Source organism: Telmatherina bonti (assembly GCF_933228915.1).
Source record: "Telmatherina bonti genome assembly, chromosome: 14".
Taxonomy (NCBI): domain Eukaryota; kingdom Metazoa; phylum Chordata; class Actinopteri; order Atheriniformes; family Telmatherinidae; genus Telmatherina; species Telmatherina bonti.
Window position 1 is genome coordinate 18,611,441 of NC_136612.1, and position 19,113 is coordinate 18,630,553.

Consider the following 19,113-nt stretch of genomic DNA (forward strand, 5'->3'; position numbering starts at 1 on the left):
AGATAAAATATATTCTTAATGCTGGTTGGAAATTATAAACTCTTTCTTGCCAGCATAAAATGTGGTGTTAAAGTTAGTACAAACACAAACAAGGAAAATGTTTCTGAAAGGGAAATATACATAAAAATGAATTACTTTTCTAGATGATAATTATTGCAATTATAAATACTTCTAGTTGTAGTTGTGTATGAATTAATTCAGATATTTTTGTACAAATATAATTTTTTTCAGTCCTAAAAGTTTCTTAGTAACTTGCAACACTAATGTTAAGTCCAAAGTGAAAGGAAAGGATTAATAAAGGTCGGTTGCAAAGAGTTTTTTTTTGTAGATTTTAATACTTCACATGTTTTCTTTTTCTAAAACTGAAAAGTTTATCTTTTCTGGCCTTTAATACTTTACTTATGCGAGAATTATCGAGCAGAAACGCTACACCTTATCAGGAGACACCTTTTTTTAAATATATGAATATATAATTTTATCATATATTGTTTTTGTAGAAAACCTTTTGACATAAACAATTCTGATATTTCAAGTAAAGTGGAGTATCTACTGTATATTAAAAGAGAAATAAAGGTAAATATTGTAATATCAACACTGACACAAATGTTATCACTCAAGACTTCATGTCTTCTGTTCATCCTTTGAATGGCTTATTTAGAGTTTTGGTAATTATGTGTTTACAGACATGTGAGCCCACAATGTCCCTCTTATTCACATAGTCTCTCTTTGCTGTTCAGGCACAGTCTTCAGTACATCTTATTTCCAGCTTGCTGGACAGTGGGACAGTGGACCCCTCTGCAGTTGTTGCTCCCCACCCCCGTGCCTATTCTTTACCACAGGGCCATCCCTGCCCACCTATTTGTGATGTCCTCATCCAATGAGGGGTGGAAGCATGTTGAGCAAGCACCAATGAGGCCACTTTTTCATCTGTATAAAACTTTTCGGGACAGTTTGCCGGGTTGCACTTTCTGTCAGTCCAGGGCTCCGAGAGGAGAGCAACAGCCCAGAGAGAGCAGTGTGAACCTGGGGGGGGTTTCCAGTTTTTAATCCGAATCCCACTCTTCAAGAAAGTGGTGGGTGCAATGCAGCTTCATTTGACGCTCAGTATCAGGCCTGCTGAGACTGATTTTAATGATGTGGTTTTTTTATTTTTTATTTATCCCTTCTTTCTGAAGCCTCTCCGTTTGAGTGAGGATGGAGAACGCACACACCAAAGAGTCACCCGATGTTCTGGCTTATTTTGGTGTCACTGAAGACACCGGCCTGTCACCTGAACAGGTGAAGAAGAACCTGGACAAGTATGGCTTCAATGGTGAGGGAGAGAAAGGGATGGATGGATGGATGGATGGATGGATGGATGGATGGATGGACGGATGGATGGACGGATGGATGGATGGACGGATTGTGAAAATGATGTGACTGATGATGGAATGTGCCTGAATAAGAGATGATGGAGAACACAACAAAATGATTTAACATGAGTGACAATCAGACCCAAAGGGAAAGAGAAAAAGGAGGTGAGATGGAGATGTTTAGATTTGAAAACAGATAAATTAACATATTTGGTGTGACAAAGAAGAGGTTATGTTTATGGAGACGGTGTCTGATGAGGGTTACTGATTATGAATAGATTCGAATTTATTTGCATCTGAAGCTGACCGACTTTAAGCTAAAAACATCTGAATGTGGAAACTGTGCAATGAGGTGCAGAGTGATGTAAACACAATCAGAGCAGTTCTAGTCAGACAGAACAAAATTACAAGATGATATTGAAAATATCTGCATATTACCATGCATCCCAGTAAGCACTGGTTCTTAATATTTATTCTATTGTATGGTTGTTGCACTGAATCATGCCAAACCTCCAAATGTAGTCAAAGTATGACTCACTTCCTTATTGTTCTTTGTCTATCTGTCTGTTCCCATCAACAGAGCTGCCAGCAGAAGAAGGTGAGTCCACTTTAAAACACACACCTGTTTTCCAGTTTCATGTCTCAGTAGCATGGTTTGTCCAGTGCATCTTTGAACATTGTGACACCAAGACACACCTGTTCCTCTCACTTCCTGTGATGACAAGTTGTTTGTTTAACACCTGCCACCAGTGTGGTGCAGACAAACCAAGTGATCTAAATGGCTCATAATATGTGCAAACCACATTTTGCACAATAAATATGTCTATATATGTTTCTTTGCAAGGCATGGGTTGTGCATTTTTGTAGCTATTAAATCCAAACTAGTATTGTTGTTGTTATTGTGGGTAAAGGCAAGGCAAGATGGTGTAAGTTAGTAAGAAACGCAAATCACTTAAAGACAAGAGCATCACTTGATCTCCACTTTCTACTTCTTTATCCATGTTTGTCAGTGTTGTCACTCATACACACACACACACACACACACACACATTATAGATGTGTGTATAGTTAATAAAGTTATTAACAGAATAAAAACCTTGATATTGTGTTTAGCATACGGACATGATAGGACTGTAATTATCAACACATCAGCACACATTGTTGATCATATGTAATAAGTCTTTTATTTTTTTAAATCAGGAAAAAGTATCTGGGAGTTGGTGGTGGAGCAGTTCGAGGACCTTTTGGTCAGAATCCTGCTGCTGGCTGCCTGCATCTCCTTTGTGAGTTTGTTTTTCTGGACATGATGCTCTGCATTTTCATCAGCTACATCCATAACATTCAGAGTATTAAGATATAAATTTGTTCTGACACGAGTACAAATACTAGATTTATAAATAGCTACTTCACTATACACTGCATTCGTACATGCAAGTCAAATTAGGAGTTAAATTATAACAAAACTCAGATGAAATGAATTTTTTTTTTTTTCAAAAGGTTTTAAGGATTTGTATAGTTAAAAAGAAAAACAAAAAGAAAGGATATAGTAATAATGAACTACAAAACAAGACACAGACCTCAACCATGCAGCTCATATTCACTCATATTGTGAAGAAAATCCTTTTAAATATTCCTGTCAACAAATCTTTCCAGATCAATTCCAAAACTGGATGGAATTTAAGTAACACCAAGACTTATTCTACAAAATACAAAAAAAAACAAAAAAAAAAAAAACCCTACCAAGTAGTTTTTGCAGAAAATGGTATTTTTAAATAAAGCCAGGAGAATTATTTATATTATGCTTGTGATTGATTGATCACAGTTATTCGCATTAAAAACCTTAACACTAAAAATGAATCATCAGCATCCAGTTTGCACCCTTTATGGTACACCAGCAGCATCAAATTCCACCAGAAAAATAGCCATATTTATATCTTTTGTAACCATAAACTGAACTAAAAAGAACTAAGTATGAACAAGAAGAACATTTCACAAGGCCATGTCCAGGGACAGTAAGGAAACCACAGGCTGCAGTGATGAGCTGCAAACTCTTTGCTGCAATCTTTATGATGAAACACAAACACACACAGACTCACTCTCAGGCTGCCAAGCACAGCCAATACATCAAAAAGTTATTAAATTACAATTGGACCAGTTTTTATTTGCTTGAGCAGTCCCTCTCTGTGCCGGTGTCACTCTCCAAACAGCAGTTTATTAAGGAGAGTGGGTTGCTCACATTGTCTTAATCCTCCATCTCTGCCCTCTGGCCTCCCAGTACAGCTGTCACTAATGGCCTTAGAAGGCCTGACAGCAGTGTGTGGAAAAAAATAAAAAGAAAGAAGACCACAAGACAAAGACAAAGACAGAAAGTGGTGGCAGTATGTGTGTGTGTGTGAGGGCATATGCATGGCACTTGCTTTATTTTAAGAAGGTCTCAAGCCAGGATGAGAAACTGTATCCTTGGACAAAGGTCAAGGATGGGTGGAACGAGGGATGGCTTGCAGCAGCAGGAGAGATGTGGAGGGGGTGTTGGGGATTGAGTTGCACAATGGCATTGTTTGTTGCAATGACAAACGAGAGCAATAGATGTGGAGTCGTACACGGTTTCCAGATTAGTGAACACTAAATACTGTAAATACATGCTCATCATATTCGTACACACAGGAATGTTCTTTCACTGCAGCGCGCTGACAGGCGCTGACTCTCATTCTTGAGATCGATTATGTCTTTGAAGAGGGGCAGTGTGAAGACAGACTGTAGGGATGGAGCAAATGAGCCTATTTTTAAAAAACGGGTGTGAAAAGTTGAGAGATGAAAAGTAGGCAACTGGAAAACAAGGAGGATTACAAAGCAGAGCAAAAAAAAAAAAAAAGCTTCAAGAGAAAGATGGGGAAGGCTTGATTCTGTCCTCGTTGCTTAGGCCTGTGCTCCGCTGGCCTGCAACTAATCTGTGTCAATCTCAACACAAAGCCTTTCCGAAACACACCTGCCTCTGTAACAGCAGAACTCACTCACAGGGGCCCACACGTGTTGAACTATAGGTTTGGAGACAAGTCACATGTAGTGTACAGGAAAGATCTCACACAGTAGATGACATAAGACACAAGAGCAGCACAGTGAAATGTCATTTGATCCTCCAACAGATCAGAGCTGTCATAAATAGCTGCTTGTCGTGATAAATTTATGTTTTATGCTGGTCAGCAGTAAAAGATAATACAGTCACCCTGAGCAACAGGTGCACAACAAACTTAAAGACATTAGTAGCAACAATTAGCGCTTGGGCTTACCAGCAACAGTGATGGGTTGTTTTATTGTTTTATTAGGAGATTAAATAACAACATGGCTTTCTGTATTAGTTGATTTTGGGGATGATGTTTGAAATTCAAGTATGAGAAGATGGTGTAACTATTGAAAACAATGGGATCAGCTGCATGGTCACTGATTTAAAATGGCTTTTTACAGCCAATCCCAGCTGCAAAAAAAAGTCCCAGTTTCAAGATAAATCACTGAATCAATTCAAATGAGGAATTTTCTCCCAGCTTCACTGAAGACATATAAAAGTATATTTTATCCATGTTTGACTTCCAGTGTGTGCTAACTCTGTTTCTGTCCATCTCAGGTGCTGGCTTGGTTTGAGGAAGGTGAAGAAACAGTCACTGCCTTTGTTGAGCCCTTTGTCATCCTCCTCATCCTCATCGCAAACGCCATTGTTGGGGTGTGGCAGGTCAGCGCACACATGCACACACATGCACACACATGCACACACAGGAACAATTGCAGCCGCAAGGACACATACCTGTGCCTCAATGCCGACTTTTATACACACCTAAATAGACTCTTAAACTTAGTAACAGGCACGCACCATAAATCACACCCATCGGCGACCTGTTCATGCCTCATGTCCTTGATGATGAAGACTTCACGCTCCATCTAGAGTCGTGGCCGGGACCTCAAAGTTCAAGGGAAGCCAGAACAAGAGATGTGACGTAAAGAGGAGGTGAAAAGGTTAAAGTTTAAGCCAACAGAGCAAGTTAGAGGAAGAGGAAGGGGGAGGGTGATGGACTGGTGCCCCGTGCTGTGCCGTGTGCTTCATTACAATCCACACTGTGCAATTCACTGTAAAAATGCAGGGGGATGATCACGTTACCACAGGCCTGAGGTGTGTGTGGTTGAGGGGGTTCATATCAACCCTGCGGCAGTCATTTGGAAACTATGCACAAGGATTCACACATGGGGGGAATAAAGGAGAGCAGAGAGAGGGAGGGCAGCTGGCATAAAATGGGCTTTACACTTTGAGGCAATCGAAGGGCAGCCTTGGAAGAAATAATGAACTAAACTCAACATCAGTGTTTGACTCTTTGGATCAGTCTGTTCCTCACACTGTAGCAGCTTTCACAACCATGTAGCACAATGTGATGGTCAAGATAGATTTATTAGCTTTGAATTATTGTTTGGTTTTTTTTGGGGTTTTTTAAATAAAATCAACCATATTAACTTACTGCTGTAAGGAAAACTACATTTTACTTCAACATATTTAGGCCTATGACCTGTAATGCAGTAAAAAAAATATATCAGGTAAAGCTAACAGGATGGGACGTTGTTTTGGCTATAATAATAATCTAAGATTGAAAATAAGAACAATAACAATTTATAGCATGAACTTTGACTAATTACACATATAATATGTAAAACAATGGCTTTGCATCATTCGAGGTGCCCAATAATAAGTTGGATCCTGACCAACAACAAATTTATGAGTAAATAATGGGTTTTCCATCAGTGTTTTCTTTTCAACAGTATTTGTTATTCTCTTTAAAACTTCATGGAAGCACAAAACATTGCTACAGTATGTCCTTAAAGCATTCAGATTTAAACGGTACTTTACATACTTACTGTTTTTTCAATGCACAACAACTGGTTACGCTAGGGGTGGGGAACCCTGGTCCTTGAAGACTGCAGTCCTGCAGATATTTCCTTGCTCCAACACAGCTAATTCATGTCAAATCAATGCAACAGCTTATCAAGTTATACAGTGGCTATTGCATTTTAATCAGGTCTGTTGAAACATCTAATACTTGCAGTACTGCAGCCCTTGAGGACCATAGTTCCCCATCACTGCACCACTGTGTTACACTTTGCACAGAGCTGGCACTAACAGCTGCAAGAATGACCAAATCATTTGTCTGTTATGTTTTGGGGGTTTTTTTTGCAACAGGAGCGCAATGCAGAGAGTGCCATTGAGGCTCTGAAGGAGTACGAGCCTGAGATGGGGAAAGTTTACCGGGCGGACAGGAAGAGTGTGCAGAGAATCAAGGCCAGGGAGATTGTTCCTGGTGATGTGGTGGAAGTTTCTGGTAAGTTTCACCAGTCATTCATTTTTTTTTCATTTCAACTTTGCTATATGTATTTTTCACAAGTCCATTCATCCATATAATAAATGTAACCAATGTATTGGTCACAGCAGCTCTTAATCCTTAGCCGGTAGTGTTTTCTATCTTTGTTGTATGATGCAAAGACATTAAAAAGTGGCAATACAATCTTAAAAGTGAATGAAAAAGCTATCCCATTTTACCCAAACCCTCTGAACACTGCACGATATTTATATGCAAAGTACAGTTCATGTGTATTTTTGAATTTTTTTGCACACCAGAAGATGGTATGTATTAGAAAAAAACAGTTTTTGCAGCTGTTTTACAGTTATTGTTATATTCTAACAATAAATGGCCCTGCAATTGAACACAGAATAGTCTCAGAAAAAACTTCCCTTTTGGAGGGAGTGATCCTTTTACTGTCTTTTTCAGAAAACATGTAAATGTGTGTTCACACATAGCACTCTGTTTTTCTTCTTCTTTTTTTAATAGAAAGAAGTATGCAAGCTTTTAACCATGCCTGTTTATATAATAACATATGCATGAGTGCATTGTTATGTCCATCAAACTTAGTGCCAGCCTTTTAAGGGAGCCTGGAGGAAAAGGGGTGGAGGAGAAACTTCCTGGGAAGGAAAAACATGCTTGAGTTTGAATGCACTTGATATCAACCCAGTCCTCTGTCTCTCTCTGCCCACCTGTTCTTTTCATTTCATGATCTCCCCAAGGTCTCTCTCTCCCTCTGTCCCTAACTGTGGTGTCAGTTTTCAACAACAACACTATCCATCCAGAGTGCTAAAACCAGTAAATCAACCCTTCCCCCTACCCACTCCATCCTTATGCATAGTGACTGTCATATTGTTAAGAAGCTTTGCACAAACAAACAGATCACCTAAAAAGAAAAAACACTCAAAGATTAGAATAGTTTGAAAAGTGAATGCTAATAAAGGACCTTCATGTTCTACATTTCTATGCATGGTTGCTTCCACACTAGTTGGCGACAAAGTACCAGCTGACATTAGGATCATCTCCATCAAGTCTACCACTCTGCGTGTGGACCAGTCCATTCTTACTGGTATGTTTAATTACACATGAGGCAAAAATGAGTGAGATATAGGTGTTTGAAATGTCTACCACCTTACCTGACCACTCCATTCAACCTTTATGTCTGCAGGTGAGTCTGTCAGTGTGATCAAGCACACTGATGCTGTGCCCGACCCCCGAGCTGTCAACCAGGATAAGAAGAACATGCTGTTCTCTGTGAGTTTTCCCAGCCACCTTGTCTATGTTGACTCTTAAATTTGCCTGTCTATTCTTAAATATATCTTCAAATAGGCTCCATTGTCCCATTTAACACCATTACTGGAGACATTATTAGCAGTCAGAAAAGCCAACTTGGAAAATGTGTCAGTATATAGTTGTAAAACATGATTCTGTAAGATCACCAACGTAAAGGAGCTACATCCTCTGGACAGTCTTTGCTCCAGACTGGTTGACCAACATCTTCATTGTTGTGTCCCTCTCTTCCACAACTCTTAATCAGGGCACAAACATTGCTGCTGGTAAAGCCACCGGCGTCGCTGTGGCAACTGGTGTCTCCACTGAGATTGGAAAGATTCGTGACCAGATGGCAGCCACTGAGCAGGAGAAGACTCCTCTGCAGCAGAAACTGGATGAGTTTGGGGAGCAGCTCTCCAAGGTGGGTGACATGATGCCTCTCTGAAAACTCAGTACAAGTTCACCCCATTTATCTGAAAGAGGTTATAAAATAATAAACTTGTAAATTGACATCATATTGGCTCTTTTAAATATCGATTAGAAATAGAAAGTTAGTGTTAAAAACAAAACAATAACTGGTCATCCGATAATAACTGCACATCCTGCTGGCTGTCTCTCCTCCAGGTCATTTCCCTCATTTGTGTTGCTGTGTGGATAATCAACATTGGCCATTTCAATGACCCCGTCCATGGGGGTTCCTGGTTCCGCGGTGCCATCTACTATTTCAAGATTGCTGTGGCTTTGGCTGTGGCTGCCATCCCTGAAGGTAAACCCCAAGGATTAACTTCTGTTTTATTATGCCAAAAAGGTTATCATACCTAATATTCATTCTGTGTTGTTCATCTTCATACGCAAAGCTGTTTCTGTCTATTAATAACAGCTTTTGTCAGGTTGTTCTCTTTTAGATGCACCATAATCTATTCAGTTTTATTAGAGTTATTTATTGTTTTGTTTCTGATGCATTAAACTAAATGCAAGAGAGTTGGTGGCGTGATTGAGTAGTTTACTAGTTCTAATATGTACTTTCTCAGTGTGTCCTGTGGATCTGCCATGTCTCTGTCCTTCATCATGGGTGCACATTTACTACGTACTTGTATCATCATGATTTTTTAAGCTTGTTCAGTCACCAACCAAGTCCAAGAAAAAAATCATTCGAACATTCAGGTGTCCGATCAAGTAAAAGTCATTACTCACTGCAGCTTTTCTGTGCAACGTAATGTTGACACATTTAGACTCTGCTGACATTAGTTCTGCAAGTGACTTGGAAATTTTAAATGACATTCAATTTTTCTCAAAAACCTGGTAGTTTTGTGGAAATGTAAAAAGGTTTATATTAAGGCAATATAAATTTAGGTCAGTTTGTGAAGTTCAAGTTTCTTCATTTGTAGTAAACAACTTTGTCTGCATGCTCCTAAATATATTTTTCATTATTATTCAAATGTAATTTGTTTATCTTGAGTATCTCTTCAGGCTGGAATGATACAAGCACACATATATAATGAAAAAAAAAATTATTTATTAATTTATTATCTTTTGTTAGGAAATAAAACTTTAAGATCTTTGTCATTTTTTACATATAACTTATATGTAAGTCTCCTTAACTAGAGACCTTAATTTGACACTTTGCAGATGTGTCACATAACTTCTTTTCTGCCTCCTAAACTTGACTTATACTTTCTGAGACAAAGCTTTTATGGATTTTGGTCACGCTCCTGGCTGTCACACTGCAGTCAGCTGTGAACTGTGCCAGCGCTCATCATGGGATCACTGCATAGTGATGCCAAAAGGACAACATCATCGCAAACGGAGATGCCACAATTAAGCCACTAAACTGGACAATCTCCAGGCCCTCCACATACCTGTGTTGTTGTTGATATTTGCCAATTCACACTCCAAGCAGAGGAGGACTGAATGTCTTGCAGCAGCCCTCCCCATATAAATAGTTTTTGAGGACACAATAGTATGGTTGCGCTCCAGCCAGCCTAAAGTTCAAATGGAGCAGAAGTCAACTGGGTCTTAGAATTTGAACCAATGGCTTCCCCTTTTGCTTCATAGCAGCTTCATAGTGTATTTAGTTCATTTCTGTCCTTTTGTTGATGTCAGGGCTGCCTGCTGTCATCACTACATGCTTGGCACTGGGGACACGTCGCATGGCCAAGAAGAACGCCATCGTCAGAAGCCTGCCCTCTGTGGAGACCCTGGGCTGTACTTCTGTCATCTGCTCTGACAAGACTGGTACACTCACCACAAACCAGATGTGTGTAACCAAGGTAGGCTCATACACACATAAAGAAATGTACCTGCATACACTTTGAACCTAAACGTAAACCTGTGATGTTAAATAAGCAATCAATTACATCCATTGTGATGTTCCTCATATGTCTGTGCAGATGTTCATCATTGATAAGGTCGATGGGGACAGTGTTACCCTTGGTCAGTTTGACATTTCAGGCTCAAAGTACACCCCTGAGGGAGAAGTGTAAGTGACAAATGGATGAACACAGACAAAATACATACGTGAACACAAGCATTATAAACGCTGGACAACAAAACTACACTCTCACTTACAATTCACAACTTTTTCTACCAGCACAAGGAATGGCTCTCTTGTGAAGTGCGGACAGTATGATGGATTAGTTGAGCTGGCGACCATCTGCGCTCTGTGCAACGACTCATCTCTGGACTACAACGAGGTCTGCAGGGCATTCGGGCCTTTCTTGTTTAAATACATGACAGCATTACATGCTAATGATTACTGTAATATCACTTTAAAATGTAGCTTTCTGATTCCGTCTTTCCCTCTGTGTGCAGTCCAAGGGTATTTATGAGAAAGTGGGTGAAGCTACAGAGACAGCGCTGTCCTGTTTGGTAGAGAAGATGAATGTGTTCAACACAGAAGTGCGTGGTCTGTCCAAGGTGGAAAGAGCGAATGCTTGCTGTTCTGTAAGTCCACATAAGGGCTTGTGCATGTTATGAGTTACACTAGCACAGCTTTTTTTGCCCTCAAATTAAGAATGTAACCTAAGCTTTAATGGTTTAGACTTAAAACTGTTTGAATAATATATCAGGCATTTTTCTTTATCAGTGGGTCCAATTACTGTTACTGTGAAAGAGTTTGCTAAAACAGATTTACACCACCTGTAATGTTCCTTTGAGCACCTTCCTCCTGTAGCTTTCTCCAACCTGTCTCATTCTAGCACACAGTAGCTGACAGTACATAACAGATTTGCAGATGGTGTCTGACTCTGTAATCTTTGAGCCTGCGCTTTTAGTTCAACTTCTGTTTCTTTTCATTTTTCCAACAGGTCATCAAGCAGCTGATGAAGAAGGAGTTTACCCTGGAGTTCTCCAGAGACAGAAAGTCCATGTCAGTCTACTGCTCACCTGCAAAGTCAGCCAAAGCTCCAGTGGGAAATAAGATGTTTGTTAAAGTGAGTGCATGGTATATTGTCTAAACATAAGGCTGGAAAAAAAAGAAGAAAAAAATAAGAAGTGAAAGGAAAAAGTATAAATATATATTGACTTTGTTATCACTGCAACAATCCACTTAGGTGTTCTTTTATGTTTCCTATGAAACTGCTGAGTGGATTCTCATGTGACACATCTTTAGAAAGCTACTATTTTTTCTGGTGCAGCATGTCATTAAATCAAAAGTCAGTGACAGAAAATTCAAATACATCACAGCAGCCATTTTTGTGGCACAATTTTTACAAAGATGTCATCTGAATGGACAAACAACTGTGTGTGAAGTGAGGACTCTGAGCTTTAAAACTAATGTATTAGCAGAGTGTGGGACAAGTAATGCCTTAAAAACTACATAGAAAGAAGGTACACATGTACCTGCACTACTTTGTCGCTGCACCTAAGGCCTCTGGATTCACTCACTGGAAAAAGTTTACCCACTAATGGCCACTTTCCATTCACAACTATGTTTAGTATTTTAAGTCATTTCCATGGCCATCTTAACCACTAGATGTAAATACTTCTTACTTACTGTACCTTTAACTGATGCAAATTATTATAAGATGCATGCAATACTAACAAAAGCCATTAAAACTTGAAGCAGTCTTTGAGAAATCCTCCAAAACTTTCACTTAAAGGTAGAGTATGTAAGATTTTCAATATTTTAAAAAGAAATTAACTAAAAAAATGACTACAATCATAATTAGATAGTTTTTTTTTAAACATGTAGGTTCCAGTCTGTCCATATTTGATGTGTTATTAAATTACAAGTTTAATTAATGACAGAGACCCTTCTTAAATGTTTTCCTACCAGTAAAAAAAAAGTGCTTTTTGTCATTTGTCATTAATTAATTAATTAAACTTGTAATTTAATAACGCATCAAATATGAACAGACTGGAACCTACATGTTCAAAAAACTTTCTAATTATGATTGTAGTTATTTTATTAGTTAATTTATTTTGAAAATATTGAAAATCTTACATACTCCACCTTTAATGACATGTCATCTTGCTCTATGAGCATATGTACAGTTTATCCAATCCATTAAACAGTAATTTAAAGAGAGGAACTGATGCATGATTTGTGAGTGGTTGTTACCATTGATGTCTTTATGGCTCAAATGAGGAAAATGTCAAAAGCAAAGTCACTGGCAGCAGTTCTTTGTCCATTAGTGTGATCATTTTAAACAAACTATTGGAAGTTGCTGGGAGATTAAAAAGAATATGAAGGTGTAAATAAGTTTTTCCTTTTTGTCATATATTCTGTAACATAACTAACTAATGTGAGAATACTTTTGTGTTCTTGTCATTCACTCCAAACCTTTAAGTCAATTTTGGCACTACAATATATATGGATGTTTTGATCAATTTTTACTGAAGAGGAAAAATCCAAGCTGGTGATCATCACTACTATGTTATCAGGGCGCCCCAGAGGGTGTGATCGATCGCTGCACTTACGTCCGTGTGGGCACTAACCGTGTACCGCTGACTGGCCCAGTCAAAGACCACATCATGTCAGTCATCAAAGAATGGGGCACTGGGCGTGACACCCTCCGCTGTCTGGCACTTGCCACCCGTGACACACCTCTAAGGAAGGAGGAGATGAACCTGGAGGACTCCACCCAGTTTGCAGACTATGAGGTGGGTCAACAATATGCAGACAGGATTTTACGCAAATATGCCGCATCATTAATGTGATCCTAATAATGTTTAAGTCATGTTGCAGTAAAGCACTTTCTTTATTTTTCCCATTTCCAGACTGATTTGACTTTTGTTGGCTGCGTTGGCATGCTTGACCCCCCTCGCAAGGAGGTCATGAGCTCCATTGAGCTGTGCAAGGCTGCCGGCATTCGTGTCATCATGATCACAGGTCAGTCTACCAACACAATGATTTTAATGTAAAAGAAACCAATCTTTGATTGATCAGGAAAGACCAAATATTTCTTTCGTCTTGGAGGTGACAACAAGGGCACAGCTGTGGCCATTTGCCGTCGCATTGGTATCTTTTCTGAGGAAGAGGACGTTACTGGCAAAGCCTTCACCGGACGCGAGTTTGATGACCTTTCTCCATATGAGCAGAAGAACGCTGTCCGAAAGGCTTGCTGCTTTGCCAGAGTGGAGCCGTCCCACAAGTCTAAGATTGTTGAGTTCCTGCAGGGCTTTGATGAGATTACTGCCATGGTGAGAGATGAAACCCAACTTCTGATGACTTATTTGTGCTTCAAACTAATAAGAGTCATTTAACTAGACAAAAGTAATCAAACAAATATGTTGAGCTTTCCCAGGCTTATGAAATATTGCTTTGTTTTTTCCACTACCATTCACCAAGACCGGTGATGGAGTGAACGATGCCCCTGCCTTGAAGAAGGCGGAGATTGGCATCGCCATGGGCTCTGGCACTGCCGTTGCCAAGTCTGCCTCTGAGATGGTCCTGGCTGACGACAACTTCTCTTCTATTGTGTCTGCTGTTGAGGAGGGCAGAGCCATTTACAACAACATGAAGCAGTTCATCCGCTACCTCATCTCCTCTAATGTAGGCGAGGTCGTCTGGTGAGTACATTAGAGGCTAATATGTTATCACCCTACTGTATTGGTTTAAATCGCATCTCTCTGGCCGCAATCTGTTCATTCAGCTCAAATCTTTCGCCTCAGCCATCTCTTCTAGATCCCCTGCCTTCCATTACCTATATCCTCCCTATCTGGAAAAAAATTTCCAGAAGCATAACATACATTTTCATTGCTACACAGATAGCTCTACAATTCTGGCAAATCCAACTCCTCCTTTCCAAATGTTGAGCTGACCTAAAGTCCTGGTTGTCCTCCACTGTCCTCAAACTTAATAGGAATGAAAACTGAGTTAATTCTCATACGCACACCTTCAGCTCTCTCCAAAACGAACAGTTTCTCACATTCAGTTGATAACTCTGCAGTCCCACCCTCCCCCTTCAGGTTAAGAGTCTGGGTGTCATCCTAGATAGCAACTTATCACTCCATGCTCACATCAGCATCATAACTCGGTTTGCTTACCTCCATCTTCGCCATAACAACCAACTTCTGGCCACTCCCTCACCCTCCCACCCCTCTCACTGCCATCCAAGCCCACAGCCTGGGCACCTCCTACCTTAATTACTGTATATTCATTCATTCATTCATTCATTCATTTCCTGAACCGCTTAATCCACTTCAGGGTCACAGGGAAGCTGGAGCCTATCCCAGCTGGCTTTGGGCGACAGGCAGGGTACACCCTGGACAGCTCGCCAGTCCATCGCAGGGCTTACTGTATATTATTATCATTATTATTATCGGCCCTGTGATGGAGTGGCGACCTGTCCAGGGTGTACCCTGCCTCTCTCCCAATATTTGGTGGGATAGGCTCCAGCTTTTCCGGGATCCTTAACTGAAACAAGTGGTTCAGAAGATGGATGGATGGATGGATGGATGGATGGATGGATGGATGGATGGATGGATGGATGATTATTGTTGTTTTATATTTTTGTTGCAAGACTAAAACAAATTACTTCACTTTGTCTTTCAGTATCTTCCTGACTGCTGCTTTGGGTCTGCCTGAAGCTCTGATCCCTGTCCAGCTTCTCTGGGTCAACCTTGTTACTGACGGTTTGCCTGCCACTGCGCTGGGCTTTAACCCCCCTGACCTGGACATCATGGGCAAAGCCCCCCGCTCCCCTAAGGAGCCCCTCATCTCTGGCTGGCTCTTCTTCAGATACCTCGCTATTGGAGGTAGGTCCTTCATCTTATCATCTTGTCACATTCACTATATTCAAGCTGTAATGCTTGAAATTACTGATACTGTAAAAAAAATTGCATATGAAAATCCCTACATGGAATCTTTAATATTCATTGATGATGCTTGTTACCACGGAAGCACCACCTCCACCTCCTTGGACTTCCGTCACTGTTTAACTGGATTTAAAGCTGTCTTTTTACACTACACCTCCTCTTCCAGGTTATGTTGGTGCTGCAACAGTCGCAGCAGCTGCCTGGTGGTTCTTGTACTGTGATGAAGGCCCCATGGTCACGTTCTACCAGCTGGTTAGTGTTTAATCTTCGTAAAAAATATGCACGCACGCACGCACACACACACACACAAACTTTTATGTGCCAACCACAGACTTTATCTAAAAAGGTGCAAACACAGCATCTTTCCCAAACACATTTCCCGGCAGAAAATTGCTGTCATAAACTTTACTAAATGAGAACTCTTTCTTCTTTCCCTGTCAGTCTCACTTCATGCAGTGCAGCGAGGAAAACGAGGACTTTACTGACATCCACTGTGAGGTGTTTGAATCTGCTCCTCCAATGACTATGGCTCTGTCTGTGCTGGTCACCATCGAAATGTGCAATGCTCTCAACAGGTAGAATAGCTGTGGTACAGACGTTTCTAAAACAGCTTGTGGCATGCTGATCTGTAATCATATATATATATATATATATATATATATATATATATATATATATACATATACATACAGAAATCAGACACATAAACAGGCAAATAAATAAATACATAAATAAAATTTTCTGAAGACCCTGAATACTTTAAACCTGATGAGACTAAATTAATTTTTATGGAAGTGTGTGATAAAGAATGTATTTAACAAAATGGGTCATTTTCTTGCTGTGCAGTCTGAGGCTATTTTTCTGCACAGACACTCACATGACCTTGCACATTTTCAGTCTGCATTAATGTCCTCCACATTCCTGTCCAATCTCCACACTCATTCTTCTTCCCCCTAAGCTTGTCTGAGAACCAGTCTTTGGTGCGTATGCCCCCCTGGAGCAATGGCTGGCTGATGGGCGCCATGAGCCTCTCCATGTCCCTTCACTTTATGATCATCTACGTCGACCCCCTGCCAGTGAGTCTCATCTCCACGCTACCTTTCCAGGCTCCATGTTCTATTTTAATATGGCTTCCATACTTCACATTGTGTGTCTTATCTTGTATCTCATTTGTCATATTACCTACAGTTGTATAGTAACCTGTATTATTCTTAGGGAAATTTGGATGTCTGGTAGGAATGTTTTAACACACGCTGCTCTCCTCCGCAGATGATTTTCAAGCTTACTCATTTGAATGTGGAGCAGTGGATGATGGTGCTGAAACTTTCCTTCCCAGTCATCCTTATTGATGAGCTTCTTAAGTTTGTCGCTCGCACATACCTGGAAGGTAAGCTCCAAGTCTGACCAATGTACCATACATCTTTCTATTATTAAAAAGCATGATTTGTAACAACATTTATACATGAGAACTGAAAAATGTGATGCTATCAGTTTGTACTACTTGCAGCAAGTTATTAAAATTGTTTATCTAAACATGAGAGAGCTTGAAGATGGGTTAATTATTTATGATCTGGCAAAAGTTTAGAAATTAACAATGCCCTAAAGAACACTTTTGCATCCTGAGCTAATAAGATCCTGAATTAAAACACAAATAACACCCAGCAGAGTGACATTGCAGAAACTAGAAAATGTTAAGATGAACTTACTAAGGAAATAAAATACCTGAATTCATTTTTCTTACAGTTAAACCTGATTTTTTTTTAATCTATTTATTCTATATTAAAAACTATTAAATGGGATGCTGTAAATTAACTGACCTCCCATATAGTGAACTTAATCTGCTCTCCCTGTTAACCTCTTCCTCTGCTTCTTGTTAAATTCCTGATAGTTTTAATCATCTCCCACCCTCTTTTTTCTAATCTGTTGACTGATATTTTGATCTAATTTTCTTCTCCTTGGATGTTTCTACACTGTTCCCTATCTGACAATCCAGTCTAAACCTGTTTCACCTCCTCCATACCCCTGTAACAAAACAAGGTATTCTCTTGACTCCAGTTAAAAGGTTTCCTCTGCATCATGCACCGCTTTAATAAAATGTTTACTAATCTGTCTGGATCCTCGCTGTAGCACAGACCAGTTTAGCGCCACTGGAAATGTAAATATGATCTTAGCCTCATGTAGAGTTGGATATTTGTTTATTTACTTGTTTGCTGAAATTAAAAAATGTTCATTGAGTGCATGTCTAAACTTAGCTTGTAGAGGAAAGTTGAAGTAGTACAATGCTTGTTACTACATTTAGCAGGCTCTTGCTGTTATGACTCTGCTTTTACAGTTTTTAAACTAATATTGCCCATTTTGCTAACAAGGTAAAACATAATCTGCATGGGTTCGTTCACAGAACAAACCACACTAACCATTTATTTTTATTACATTGAAAACTTTTCCATCGTGAAAAATCACATAAGGACAGAGTTCAACATTAACATATTCCTAAAAGCTTTAATTATCAAGCTAAGAAAAAAGCTATGAAAACATTCATTTCCATCTTTCTCTTTTATTTCCTTGGAACAATAGGAATTTGTGTTTTTATAAACAACTGTGGGGATGATTGTTAATAATAATCACAATGTCAACTCTTGAATGACACATATACAGTTACTTTTGGCATTATACATATAAACCAAGTATAGAGATGGCTCAGACAAGTTTATTTCCACACAGGGTCATTCAGAGTAGTGAGAATGAATGATTTGCTCTAACAAATGATGGATCAGAAAATCAAAGAGTTCAAATGAATAACTAGTTGGACATTATCAAACGTGCTTTTACTTTGAAAACTGAACTAAGTTAGAAGATCAACACCCGAATGTAACAGCTGCTTATATTTTCGATGGGAAACAGTTGCTTGAAAACAAACAGGAATAGCTGGAGGTCCCAGTCAGAAAAAAAATGATAAAAACTACTAATAATTCTATTTACTGTGTGGATAATTACTCTACTGCCACTATTTAGTTTCTTTTGGACCAAGTAAGACCACCCAGCATCAGCCTGACTAACATGTAGACCAGGGATCCAGGTCCTCAAGGGCCGGTGTCCTGCAGGTTTTCCAAGTGTCCCTGCTGGGATACACCTGACTTAGACTCAGACAAGCTCTGCTAAATACACATTGATTTCAATCAGGTGTGTTCCCGTGGGGACACTTGGAAAACATGCAGGACACCGGTCCTGGAGGACCAGGACTAATTATCCCTAATGTAGAACTTAACACTGCACAAACTAAAATGACTATATTCCTATTGCCTCCTAATCCCCAAGACTGAACAAACACTCACAAAATGCATTTAGTTATCTTCAGTCTTTTAACTTAAAACTGACTCGCTTTGTTTTGTCCATGCAGGTAAAGTCTAAAGGCTAACTGTGTCAGTGAGAGCCAGAAGCAAAGACAGCAATAAGACACAGAGGGAAAAACAGGAGGCAGAGCGCTCCAGCTGAAAGCGAGCGTGCCACTAATCACTTGATCTAAATGTTAAGTGGCAAGAATACAAAAGAAGACCCATAAACCATCTGAAAATACACCACAAAAGCTGAAAAATATTTTTTCTGTGTATGTACTGAAAATAATATATAGTTAAGGGACATTAAAGCTTTTCTGTTTATTCTGTTCTTAAAGAATAAAGTTATGTATTAAAGAAATGAATGATTTTTGTCTGCCTGTGTTGAGCTTGAAACTTGGAAAAAATAAATCTTAATAAAGAAATTTGATCATCTTAATAATTACATAACATGATATGAAAAATGATTGGTTTTCTGTTTTTACACGAATCAAAATATCAATATATTACAGTTATCTCTCCGAA

The 19,113-nt window shown here is 39.4% G+C and overlaps 1 protein-coding gene across 1 annotated transcript; it reads left to right on the forward strand.

Annotated features, from left to right (window-relative positions):
- Positions 1-944: 944 nt before the first annotated feature.
- atp2a1 (ATPase sarcoplasmic/endoplasmic reticulum Ca2+ transporting 1) lies at positions 945-19,040 on the forward strand. Its single transcript, XM_079252893.1, has 25 exons — positions 945-1,073; positions 1,176-1,312; positions 1,933-1,950; positions 2,553-2,635; positions 4,972-5,076; positions 6,568-6,706; positions 7,713-7,793; positions 7,893-7,978; positions 8,262-8,417; positions 8,621-8,762; positions 10,100-10,266; positions 10,387-10,475; positions 10,587-10,689; positions 10,808-10,939; positions 11,302-11,427; positions 12,881-13,099; positions 13,217-13,328; positions 13,416-13,639; positions 13,788-14,008; positions 14,994-15,196; positions 15,423-15,508; positions 15,698-15,831; positions 16,215-16,332; positions 16,526-16,643; positions 18,654-19,040. The coding sequence occupies exons 2-25, from the start codon at positions 1,195-1,197 to the stop codon at positions 18,662-18,664; spliced, it is 2,991 nt and encodes a 996-aa protein (XP_079109019.1). The 5' UTR covers positions 945-1,073; positions 1,176-1,194; the 3' UTR covers positions 18,665-19,040.
- Positions 19,041-19,113: the final 73 nt, after the last annotated feature.

Excerpts from the sequence above, each read along its gene's own strand:
- atp2a1 (XM_079252893.1), top strand. The coding sequence starts at position 1,195 with ATGGAGAACGCACACACCAAAGAGTCACCCGATGTTCTGGCTTATTTT. Across the intron at positions 5,077-6,567 it reads CCATTGTTGGGGTGTGGCAG|GAGCGCAATGCAGAGAGTGC; the intron begins GTCAGCGCACAC and ends TTTTTGCAACAG. Across the intron at positions 7,979-8,261 it reads AGAAGAACATGCTGTTCTCT|GGCACAAACATTGCTGCTGG; the intron begins GTGAGTTTTCCC and ends ACTCTTAATCAG.